The sequence below is a fragment of the Micropterus salmoides genome, unplaced genomic scaffold, assembly GCF_014851395.1.
Source record: "Micropterus salmoides isolate LMB-PRFRI ecotype aquatic unplaced genomic scaffold, ASM1485139v1 Ms_hic_scaffold_8, whole genome shotgun sequence".
Taxonomy (NCBI): domain Eukaryota; kingdom Metazoa; phylum Chordata; class Actinopteri; order Centrarchiformes; family Centrarchidae; genus Micropterus; species Micropterus salmoides.
In genome coordinates, this window is record NW_024044570.1 from 9,282,912 (window position 1) to 9,295,465 (window position 12,554).

At 43.8% G+C, this 12,554-nt stretch overlaps 1 protein-coding gene across 2 annotated transcripts in view; it reads right to left on the reverse strand.

The window, feature by feature from the left end:
• Window positions 1-12,554, reverse strand: part of map1ab (microtubule-associated protein 1Ab) — a 76,166-nt gene that overhangs the window by 5,729 nt on the left and 57,883 nt on the right. The window contains exons 5-6 of one of the 2 annotated variants that reach the window (XM_038706179.1): window positions 6,891-12,240; window positions 219-6,833 (exon numbers count right to left, since the gene is read on the reverse strand). In XM_038706179.1, coding sequence (XP_038562107.1) covers window positions 219-6,833; window positions 6,891-12,240 — 11,965 coding nt within the window. Of the gene's footprint in view, window positions 1-218; window positions 12,241-12,554 lie in introns of both variants that reach the window. The other variant, XM_038706178.1, reaches the window with a different exon arrangement.

Below are 12,554 nucleotides of genomic sequence, written 5' to 3' on the forward strand. Positions count from 1 at the left end.
GATAAGAGCTACATTTTCTTTAATTGTGGAGGTTTGTGTGTCTTAGTGCATAATCAAACTTTGCATCTGAGCTTTCAAATCATGGGAAATCTTTTTTTTTTTTTTTTTTTTACAGTTTCACAGTGTCTTCACAGCTCCTGATGTAAAGACACTTTGAATCAGCAAAGGAATTATTTTGAAGGTAAATTATGTTGCAGGATGTGAAGACATTAACACACCTGAACTGCTTTTGACACCATTGACCAAGCCTTTCCCCGGGTTGAGGATCTCACTCCTGGAGCCTTGGGTCTCCGACATTTTGATCAGCTTGGAGCTTCTATCTGTGTCCTTCCTCTTGAGGGAGGCTGATCGAGGTGAGGCGGAGTCCTTGGAAGTCTGCTTCACTGGAGTAGTGGACCTCTTCCTGACTTCCCCTTTACGAGCAGGGGAGGCTGACTTTGGTTTACCCTTTCTGAGGCCCTTGGTGGTCTTGTGCTCCTTCTTAAGAAGTTTCTCTGTGCTGCTGTGGTCATTGAGAAGAGCCTCTGGATCTACCATGCACACATCTGGTTGGGGGGGGTGGGGATGAGGGTCCTTCATCGGGGTGGGGGGAGGATCATGAGTTTTCTGAGCTGACCTTGGTGATGGAGGATGGTGACCCCCACCAGCTCCAGATGCAGATAATTTGTCCACCGGCAGGTGTTCAGCATCTTCGTCTGAGTCCAGATTTCCTTCAGCTGTTATGGACGGACACTCCTCAGTTTCTGGAGGGACGTCAGAATCAGACTGTGAAGGCAACGAGTCACTCACTGATGTTGGAGGTGTTTCCTCTCCAGCCAACGTCACCGCCAAACCAGATGACATGGCGCCGGGCAGCTGGTGTGGCCCCTGCCCAGCATCTCCATGGTAACTCTCAGTGTGTTGGCGTCTCTGCTTGTGCGACCTCCTTTTCACAGAGTGTTGCTCCTGATCATCCTCGTCGCCTTCCTGGGAGTGGTCACTGCGGCCGTCCCTCTCACCCTCGTCACTGGAGAGCTGATGAGGGCTGGGGTTGATGAACGATGGAGAAAGTTCTCCTTTGCGGTGTTTATATTCGCAGGAGGAGTAGCCTGAATGGGAGGCAGAGGAGGAGGTGGCTCCCGTGTTCAGGTCAGAGGGACGATCGGCCTTTACGCCTCCTTTGCCTGATGTTTCTGTCTGAAAGGTATCTTGTGAGGAGGACATAGCGGTACTGTGGACAGTGGCCATCCATTCCATTGCTTCCATTGCTTCCTCATCCTCTTCCTCTTCATCATCACCAAAACCTGGAGGAGGGGTACTAGGACAGTCGTCAGGCCTCTGTAGTAGCTCCCAATCCGATATACTGCTCTTTCTCCTGACCTCTAATCTCTCTGGTGGCTTATCCAAAAAGCTTTTATCTTCTACTTTTTCTGCCTCTCCTTTCTTTCCATCTTCTACTTTTTCACACATTTTTGGATCTGCTGTTGCCTTCATCTCCTCTGTGCGGTCTTTACATGTGTGTTCCTCCAGTTTCATTTCCTGCTTGACTTCACTGTCTTTAGCAGGATCTGTCTTTTCATCCTTTTCTTTTGTTTCTTTTTCGGACACCTTTGGATCTCCCTTTAAGGATGCAATTGCTCCATTTGTCTTTTCCTCTTTTATCTCCAGTGTTTTCTCCTTTTTTTCTTTATCCTCATCTGTTTTGGACACATCTGTCGTGGCACATGTGGTTTTGCTAGCTCCACTATCACTCAATGGAGTAGCTGAGGCTGTCGGTTGAGTTGTTTCCATCACCATGTCAGGTTTAGACACAACGGTAGTAGAGGTGATGGTGACCGTCTTTGTCTCTGTGGAGTGTATGGTGCTTTCTACTACATATGACCCAGCTATTGGTGAAAAGGTTTCTTTTTGCTCAGCCACTTTGATTTTTTGACATTCAATACGACATGGTAGGGTGCTGTCCTCCATTTCAAGTGTATCGGGCTCCTCATCTTCTGCTGACCCTCCGGACACCCTGTCAGAGTAGTCAGCCCTTTGGAGGGGAGAAACATCAAAGCAAGACTCTGACGTGGATAAACTCTCTGACACCTTTGCTGGTTCGGTACTTTGTAGGGATGGTGCTGCGGAGGATGTTGTCATCTTAGTTTCTAGCATAGAGGAACTATCAGTGCTTGACTTTGTATACGTTTCAGGCTTTGCAGAATCACTTTGATCCTCAGTCTCTTTGGCAGTGGTAGACGAGACTGGAGATGATGGTTTGGTCTCATCAAACTGGCTGGGTAAAGACACTTTTGTTGTAGGTTTCGCTGAAACCTCCATGTACTCATCTCTCTGAAACCCTCCAAAGCAGGAGCTTGTAGACTCTGTCGTGAACGATGGCTCCTCTTTGGCCAGAGTTACTTCAGAGTCTCCAAACTTCTGGCTCAGAGGGGCAGAAGTTGAGGCTGAGGACGAGTAACTGTACGATGTGGACGAGTATGTTAAGGTAGTGTATGTGCAAGCTGAGGAGGTAGTTTCCTCATGTCTTTCAGTGATATCTGGGGTCTGCCTCTCATCTAGACTTTCTTCTTGGGTGTCTCTTTGGCTGTAATATTTATCATCGCTTTGCTTGGATTGATGGGTTTCCTTCTTATCCTCCTTCAATCCTTCTTGACTCTCCTCACTGTAAAAATGCTCAGAATAACCTCCAGATCTGCTCTGTCCGATATCGGCATAGCTACCTCTTAGTGGAGGGGAGGGACTAGACGTAGTCTTGGACATGGACTCTGAATGGTCAGGTGGCAAATAGCTGCCTGTCAAGCTGCTTGTGGACATTGGTTGACTAGTTTCCTTTGTCAAAAAGCTTGGCGATTGGGACAATTGGGCGTCATCTCCTTTTTTTGACTCTACTTCTTCAGAGGAGGTAACATCCCCTGCGGATGACAACCTTCTCTCTGTGGTTGGTTCAGGAGACAAATGCTTTTTGCCTGTGTCCTCTGCTTTTTTTGTTTCAGAAGGTTTTGGGGCATCTGATGTAGTGAAACAGCTTTCGTCCAATTTGTGAGCACTTGGGTCTGGTGACAGAGTTGTTTCAGCAACATCTTCACTCCATGTCCCAGGAAGCTTGGATGTGGATGTGTCATCAGTTGTATCATCATCTTTGAGTGGTTTTGTTTCAGGAGATGGTGTTTTTTTGTTCACATCCTGCTTATCTGTCTCTGTGACTTTAGAAGCTGAGGTATCATCAGGTGTTGGTTTACAGACTGTTTCCTCTTTAGGAGAGCTTGACTCAGGCAACTGGGACTTTTTATTTGAGTCTTCTACCTCTGATAACATAGCACTATCATCAGAGCTACGTCTGCACATTTCTTTTTCAGACTGTTCTCTGGCACCCTTTTCCATATCTATATCACTTAACTCCTCCTCCTCTTCCTCCTCCTCTTCCTCCTCCTCATCTTCGTCTTCATCATCATCAACATTAAAATCTTCACCCTCTACAAGTAACCTTTTATCAATCAGACTCTCTTTTCCTTCAGGAAAGTCTAACATGGCTTTACAAGTGGCAGAGCTGCTAATTTGACTATTGTCAGATGCCAAAACATTGTCATCTATTTCATGTAAAAATGTGGCAGCAGCTGAAGTCCGGAGATCACTTGATGTTTCTTCTTTCTCTGAAGGTGATGCTTGTTGAGGTAAAATGTCTTTTTCTGCAGGTGAATGCCGACCAGATGAAGATCCTTCTCTTTCATGGTCAGAGGCCTCCATTTTGTCTTTGAGCGACTCAGCTGATTTTTCTTTGTCTTTTTCTGTTCTCTTTTCAAAAGCCACAGGAGTAGTTGAAACTTGGGGACCGAGGTCTGACTGATTCCATGACGGAGAGGGTGTTTCTTGTCTTAATGAAACCCCTGCTGCAGCAGCACTGGTAGAAAACTTATCACTTTCTCCTGTTGCACCTGTTTGAAAAGCTGCTGCAGCACCTTCAGTCATATCCTCTTTCTCTTTCTCTGATTTCTCAGGTTTGTCCTCTTTGGAACTGAAAGAAAATGAGTCAGCAGCTTGTGACATTTTGTTATCCTGCATGTCTATGGATGACATGTTGTCAACATAAGGTGTATCCGGTCTTTCTTCTCTCTCCCTCTCTTCCTCTTGGCCTTTCTCTCTGTCTTCATATTTAGGCGAGGCACTTTGACTGTGGCGGCTGCTTCTTTCGCTCTCTGTGAGGGACACTGGGCTGTAGTCGACTCTACTAAAGGACAGAGGCTCTTCTTTGTACTGATCATCCAGGAGGAACATGGCTCCTCCAACATCTGTCTGGCTTGTTCTTCTGTTATCATCAATACCCATATCAGAGGCATGATCAAAACCTAAAGAAACCTCACTTTCTTCTCGAGAGTCTGAGTCATGATCCTTTGGAATGGGCTTTTCATACGGATCGTACTTGGATGCACCAAAGGTTTGCTTTTCATCTCCGGGGCTTCCACTGACTGTTTCCTTTTCTGACATTTTATCAACAATCTCCATTTTTTCAGTGTCTGATTTTACAGTTTCAGAGTGGCTGCCATCTTCTTTGTCCAACATAAAATATGAGCAAGTCTGTGATAATCCTGGAGAAGCCACCTCTCTCTCTCCCTCCATCTCCCTCTCTGCTTCCTTCTCTGGTTTTTCATCCAGTTTTGTCTTTTCTGTAGCACTGACTCCTGAGCTTGTCTGAGACCATATCTGTTTCTCTTGCTGTGGTGTTTCCTCCACACTGGACTGGCTCTCAGTACTCGAAAGTGTACAGCTCTTCGGTTGACTGTCACTGCTTGATATTGCTGACAACACAGGCTTTTTCTCAGTTGAGTCTGACATTGGTTCTGCTTTAGCTGCTGGGATATCAGAAGCTGTTTCTTGTTTAGAAACGGAAGTCGACTCCTCCTTTGATGTGACAATATCAAAGGAGGGCTCTGGTTTTGCAAGTGGTGCAGGTGTGGTTTCTTTTGTCACAGCATCTTTGCCCGCTTCAAGTGAAAGTCTGGATTCTTCTTTGCCAAACTCTTTTATGTCCTCATCAATGGAGGGCTCCTGCATTGTAAGAGTTGGTATGGTCACTGTGGTGTGTTCTGATATTGGTGGTTTAGTTTGGTCATTTGTCTGTAGAGTTTGGGATGAGGGCAAACCTGCAGAGGAGATATCGTGTTCTGATTTCCTTGGCTCCACTGACAAAGGTCTGGAGCCTGCTCCTCCCATACAAATATCTTCCTCTTCCTCTTCATCTTCTCTGTCCTCATCGGAGGACTGAACCACAAATGGAGGTTTGTAATCTGACTTGGATGCCATTGCTGCTTCTCCTAATACGGTCTCTGCAGGTTGTTTAATGGCTTTATCCAGGTCTTTCTCTTGTAATTCCTCTCTCTCCCATTTCTCTTCTTTGGTGTGGTCTGCATCAGAGGAGTCATATGTTTCTTTCTCAGTTATGTCATCTGTCTTCTTCTCAGCAACATCCTTTTCTTTAATCATATTTTCATCCTCTTCTGGTTTTGTCTTTTCATCTTTGATGTCTTCAGTCCCATAGGTGTATTCTTTTTCTTGTTCTTTTTCCATTTTTTGTTCTTTGCTCAGTTCAGCAACATGTGCATCATCTTTTTCTTTCTCCATCTTCTCTCCTTGAGTAACACTGATCTTCCCTTCTTCATCTTGTTCTTTTTTCTCCTCGACGTGGCTGGGAGCCACACAAATGTCAACTTTCACTGGTTTCAGGTCTTCACTTGATGTAGTTACAGAAGTGTCGTGCTGCATTTCTGTTGATGTAGCGCCAAAAGTTTCCTTCTCTGTTCCAGTAAGCTTATCCGAGGTTTCTTCATGTATATGCTTATCACTAACATCACAAATATCATCGCTTTTAGTTTTCATCTCTTCCAAGGACTGGGACACAGGCAGCTCTACCTCCTTCTTGTCATCTGTCTCCTGTTTGATTGATTCAGGTTCATGACTGCCCTGTTTTACTACATCTTTCATTTCCTCCTTGATGGTTTCAACTTTAGACGGTTCTTGCTCTTTCACACCCTTGGGTTGCTCAACACTGGAGTCTGTTTCTTTCTCCTTTTTTGTCTCATCCTTTTCTGTTTCTTTATCCTTAATATCCTCCAAAATGGGTCTGTGGTCAGAGATATCACCCATCTCCTGCATTTGTATCTGTTTGTCAGAAATGTCACTTTTTTCCTTTTTGTCATCCTTCAAGGTTTTCAAAGAAGTATCATCTATGTCATTTTCCTTCTGCTCCTTAATGGATACAAAATCAGAAATGTCACTTTTTTCCACCTCTTTGTCAACCTTCATCGTTTTGACAGAAGTATCATCTGTGTTATTTTCTTTCTGCTCCTTAATGGATACAAAATCAGAAATTTCACTCTTTTTTTCCATTTCTTCCTCTTTGACCTTAATTTCTTCATAATAAATTGTGTCCTTGGGGATTTCTTTTGCCTCCTCCATGATGGGTTTTATATCAGATGTAATATCTTTCAGCTCTACCTTCTTTTCCTCATCAGCAAGTGGTTTTACACCAGCAGCGTCTTCGCTTTTCCCCTCCTTGGTAGGTTTCATACCAGAAATTTCACCTGAAATTGTCACTGTATCTTTTTCATCCTTGATGGGTTCGACAGCAACAATATGATTCTTAATTGACACTTCCTCCTCCTTGGGTGGTTTCACAGTGAAAGTTTCCTCCTGATTTATTGCTTTCTCTTTTTCGTCTTCTATAGTTGGTTTGACAGCACAAATATCTTTACTGATTTCTTTCTCTTTTTCGTCTTCTATAGTTGGTTTGACAGCACAAATATCTTTACTGATTTCTTTCTCTTTTTCGTCTTCTATAGTTGGTTTGACAGCACAAATATCTTTACTGATTTCTTTCTCTTTTTCGTCTTCTATAGTTGGTTTGACAGCACAAATATCTTTACTGATTTCTTTCTCTTTTTCGTCTTGCACAGTGGCTTTAGCAAGAAAAGTATCATCCTTTGTGCTTGTGTCGTCCTTGGGTGCTTTGACAGCGGAAATATCTTTACTCTTTATTACGTCATCTTCCTCTATCTGGGCAGGTTTGACAGGAGAAGTGACATCTTCATCTTTAGTTGTTTCTCGCCCCTTTTCTTCCTCCTTTACTGGTTTGACAGAATCCTGAAGTGTCTCTTTTGCTTCTACCTTGATTGACGTGGCAGAAAAATCATCATCTTTACATATTATTACATGCTCTTCCTCCATCTTGCTAAGTTTGATGGCAGCTGAATCATCTTTACTTTCCTCTTGTTCCTTTTCTTCTCCAACTGTTGGTTTAACCGCCAAAGTATCTTGCTTAATTGGCAGTTCATCTTTTTCCTCTTCCTTGGTAAGTTTTATCTCTTTATCATCTCTACTTATGTCTTCTTTCTTGTCTTCTCCTATAGTAGGTTCGAAAATGTATCCATCATCCTTGCTTGTCATATCTTTCTTCTGCTCCTTGATGTCACAACTATCATCTTTACTTGTCTCTTTTTCTTGCTCTGTGGTTGGCTTGGCAGCAAGAATCTCATCTTTAATCACTGTTTCATCCTTTCCCTCCACCTTGGTGAGGCTGATGGTTGAGATAGCATCTTTACAAATATCTTGCCTCTTTTCTTCTTTTATGATAACAGCAGACATCTCACCCATACTAATCATTTCTTCTTCTTTGGTGAGTTTAGCAACAATGTCACACACATCTTTTTCCTTTTGCTCATCTGTAAAGGGCTTGGTAGCAGAAGAGTCCATCTTTTCCATCTCTTTTTCTTCTTTCTTATCTTCAACCACTTTCATTTCAGATGTTTCTATCGCCGTTTTCTTCTCATCTGTAGTAGGCTCAATAGTGGGCATATCGTCCTTCTTTGCCTCTTTCTCCATCTCGTCTTTAACAGGCTTGATATCTGTGATGTGGATCTCTTCCTTTTCAGTTTTTATATCACCCTTGTCTGTCTCCTTCTTCTCCTCCTCTTTCAAAATCTTATTATCAGACACATCATCCTTTTTAACCTCTGTGTCCTTTACCTCACTTTTGGTTTTGAGGTCAAACTCATCTTTTTTTGTATCTTTCTGCTTCTCCTCATCTTTGATTTGTTTGGCCTCAGAAACAACTTCTAAAATTTCCATGGCTTCAGGCTCTTTCTGTTCATCTTTAATGGCTCTATCAACAGTGACAATGTCCTTTGCAATTTGCTCCTCTTTGATAGGTTTAATATCAGAGGTGTCATCCTTTACTGCCTGTTTCTCTGCTTTCTCATCCGTGATGCACTTAACAGCCGAAACGTCTTCCTGGATGACAGTTTTCTGTTTTTCCTCATCTTTGGTGTGTATCACATCAGAGGTTTCGTCCATGTGTTTCTCCTGTTCCACCTGGGCGGTTTTAACTGCAGATTTATCATCTTGATCATCATCATCATCATCATCATCTTTCTTGGAATCATTGTCGTCCTGGAAATAACTCTCCCTCTCCGGAAATTTACCTGAAACAGGCACTTTAGATTCTTTCTCTTTGAGCCCTTTGTCAACCTCTTCATCACTTTGTCCAGATGAGACGAGGGAATCACTCCCTAACACTGGTGGCTGAACTTCTGTTAAAGACGCAGCAAAAACAGGAATTGTTTCTGCCCGGTTGCCTTCATCTTTTTCGGAAAACTCTTTGATGTCCTTCTCAAACGATTTGTCCAAAGATGTTGAAACTTCTACTTCACGCTGATCTGCTTTCTGTTTGTCAAAATCTTTTTGTGTCTCCGTTTCTGCTTTATCTTTCGTTTTTGTTTTATCTTCAGTTGCTGTGACTACATCGAGGAGCTTGTCTTGCTTTTGTAGCTCCAAATCAGGAAACACCTTCATCTTGTCTTCCACTGGTGACTGACGAAGTGGAGAGTGAGCCACACTCGGGGGCCCGGAGTGTGGAGGGGAGGCCATTTTCACAGTGATATCATCCGGACTAAAGCAGCGCTCTTCACTCTCTGAAGTCACTGAGTCTGATCCAAACGGTCTAGTAGGCACAACAGAGGAAATATCTTTAGGTGCAATTGCATCTATATTTTCCTCTTCAACTGGTAGGTGGACTGGTTTAGTGTCTATAGATGTTGAAACTGGAGACACAGATCCAGTGAGTGTTTCAGTATCTTTCTCTTGACCCTGTAATAATTGGGATGAGGCATAGCCCTCTTGGAGTTTTTCAAGTGAAAAGTCAACATTAGGAGTTTGGTCTTCGTCCTCTTCTTCTTCTTCCTCCTCCTCCTCCTCATGAACGTCAGGAGATTTAGTCCCTGCCTTTACTTCTGCAACAGGAAGCTGTAAGCCATCAGATGGAGACTTAGGTGGTTTGTCGTCTTCTAAAGAAGGTGGTGAAAGAGTTCCTGCAGAAAGTGGCTGCTCTTTGCCTTGGGCAGCATCAGGTGGGGTTGACAGAGGAACAGAGGTTTTAGGCGGTTCCTCAGCTTGAGGTGCTGTAACAGATGCCACCGATTGGTCTTCAGCGATTGAAGTAGGGAAGGAGGACATTTTGTCATACTCTGTGATGGATGTTGCAGAAGACACATGCTCCTCTTCTGCCAGAGGAGCAGTCATGATGTTGGTGAACACTGATAGTTGCTCTTGCACACCTGGGATAAAACTTTTCTCGGTCATGGCCGCAGCTTGTATCTCCCTCATGCCGTGAATGTTTACAAAGGATCCAGTCTGATCTGGAACAGAGATGTCGTAGGAACCGACATCATACTGAAGGTGTGGTATCCTCTCCTCTGCTTCCTCATGAATCTCCTCATCAGAGATGGTCTGCTCTGTCTCAGAGTAGCCGGGGATGGTTTCGTCTTGTATGTAAGAGACGGGTTCAGCTGCAGTGGCTCCATGAGCTATTGAGGTTATGGGAGCTGTGGCCCCTCCAACATGTGACAGGTAGCCCTCCTCCTCTTCTTCGTCTTCTTCCTCAGCTGCAGTCAGAATTTCCATGGTTTTGCTTTCAGTAATCATTTGTTCTTCAGCTGCATCTCCAGGTTTGACTTTGATCTCTTCATCTGCTATTACATCTAAATCTTCAACCTCCTCCAGTTCGGCTTTCTCCACTGCCTCGTCCTCGTCCTCCTCTTCTTTTGTCACAACCTTGGCCGAGAGATTGTCTGATTTCTCCATTTCTTCTATCTCATGTTTCCTGTCAAGCCCATCATCCTTTGCCTCATCTTCCTCTTCTCCTATTCCCATATCTTCTTCCTCCTCTTCTGTTTTCTTTTCAGCAGCTGGTGCCTGTTCTTCCTCCTCTTCGTCTTCCTCATCCTGAGTTGCTGCTCCCTCATCCTCAAACTTTTGAGCATCTTCCATTTCTCTCTCTTGTGTTGACTCCTTGTCTTTGTCTTCAAAGTCAGCTTTCACTTCTGGGGCTGATATCTCCTTTTCTGGAGACTGTGTGCCAGGTGGAATTTCAGATATGTTTTCTTGTGCTTCCTGCTTCTCTTCAGTAAGCCTTTGTGATGTTGGCTCCAATGAAACCTCATTACTGTCTGGTGGTTCTGCTGTTACAGCTACACCTTCAGCTTTTTTCAGTTCTTCATAATCCTTGGTGAGGTCTTCAGGAGTTGAGGGAGCAGTCCCCTCAACAGCTCCATTCTGTATTGGTTCAGGTTGAACAGTTTCAGGGGTTGGCTCTTCTGGCTTCGGTTGAACAGGTTCAGCCTTTGCTGCTTTGATTTTTCCAGTCTTGGCTTTACTAGACACTTTAGCTTTATGTAATGTCTTTCTGACTTCTGGTGTAAGTGGTTTTAGGTCAGGCTTTGTCATTTTTCTCAGTTCAGGTTTGGATGTGTCCTTCTTTTTGTCCTCTTTGGACTTAACATCTTTCTTTTCATCTTTTTTAGCAGAGTCTTCTTTCTTTACTTTCTTGATCTCTTTCTTTTCCTTGTCCTTTTTCTCATCCATTTTTGACACCCTGTCCTTAGGGTGTTTTTTTGAGGATTTGTCTTTCAAGAGTTTTTTCTTTTCTGGAAGATCAGTTTTAGATTTGATAGTTTTAGTAGGCTTTTTCTCCTCTTTTTTCTCTGATATATTTTCCTTCACAGAGTCACTCTTTGCCTCTGTGGCAGCTGACACATCATCTTGTCCTTCAGTTTCTTTCTTTGACGCCTTTGCAGTAGTCTTTGGGGAGGACTTCAGACTCTCTTTGCTATCTGTTCTTTGTTTCAACTTGGTTTGTTTTATAACAGAGGGAGGAGCTCCTGAGGCAATGTCCTTTTGTGTGGCTACAGGATAGCGCAAGAAGTCAAGGTGCTTTAATTTTTCTAGCCCTTCTAGGATTTTGTTTTGTGGTGCATTCCCAGGGAACAGCACTCTGACGATCTTTTCTGCAGGGTTGGCGGGAAGCCAGACGACCAAGGCTGTAACCGATGTCAGGTAGGGCACAGATATTTCTCCTTCTTTCCCGTTGGGCAACACGATACCAGTTTTGGCCTTGCTGTTGCCAGCCCACTTCTGCATTAAAAATTGCATTTCTTTACTGTCTTTGACAGGATTGAGAATATACATGTCTAACCTGCCCACTCCCATCTTGTGGAACAGAGTAATGGGCTCAATGGTGTTGCTGACAACTCGAAAGAGAGGCTCCGGCTTGATTCCTAATTTGTTAAGATACTGCAAAGTCAGTGAGGCCTCTTCGATGCTGCGTTTCACTTTAAGATTAGATTCTGGCATACGGAGTTTCTCCGGCACATTGAAGAATACCACACCTAGCTCAGGAGAGATCAAGTTCTTCATCCAGTCGCTATAGTTGGTGGAGCCTTGAGACTGCTCCTCCTCCTGTTCTGCTATCTTCCTCTGAAGAAGGCCATTGATACCTGGGAGATTGTCAGCGCCGATATGTGTGAGTAGAATCGAGTCAATGCGGTCCAAGTGGCGAACTAGCTTCCAGAAGCATGATTTTCGTTCAGATCCTCCATCCACCAAGATGTTGAAGCCATTCACAGCAAAGAGAGCAGAGTCTCCACGTCCACCAGGAAAGATGTAGCAACATGGCTTGGACAGTTTCAGGAAGCCTCCAGAGGTTGGTGGTTCCAGGAGGTCAAAAGGTGAAGGGACGTCGACCGTCTCAGAGATGTACTCTGTGAACTCGGTGACGCCCTCCATCTTGGGGAGAACAGGTTCAGGATTTAGTTTGTATTCCAGGAAATCCCGCAAGGTCTGCTGCTGTCCCAGGCAGCTCCAGCCCACCTCCCTGCGGCAGGACACAGTAAGTGTTGCCTGCTGCTTGGGGGCTGTTGTGCCCAGTAATTCACTGACCTGCCAGAGGGACACACCCAGACACATCAGTCAGTGATGAATGTGGTAGACTTGTGTTGTAAAGACATCCAGGGGAAAAAAAATAAAAAGTAGACAACTTGTGTCAAGGCAGTTTGTTAAATTGATTTTTGCTCTTAATAATTTAACTGGAATGTGACAAAGCCAAATTAGGTTATTTTTGTCAACAACATCAACAATACAAAAAGAAAATCCTAAAATGTATTAACGCATGTACTTATCCTTTATATGCAACTATTTTAAAACACATTCATGAAGGTACAGCATACATCTTTCATCAGATTGTTGTTAAGTGT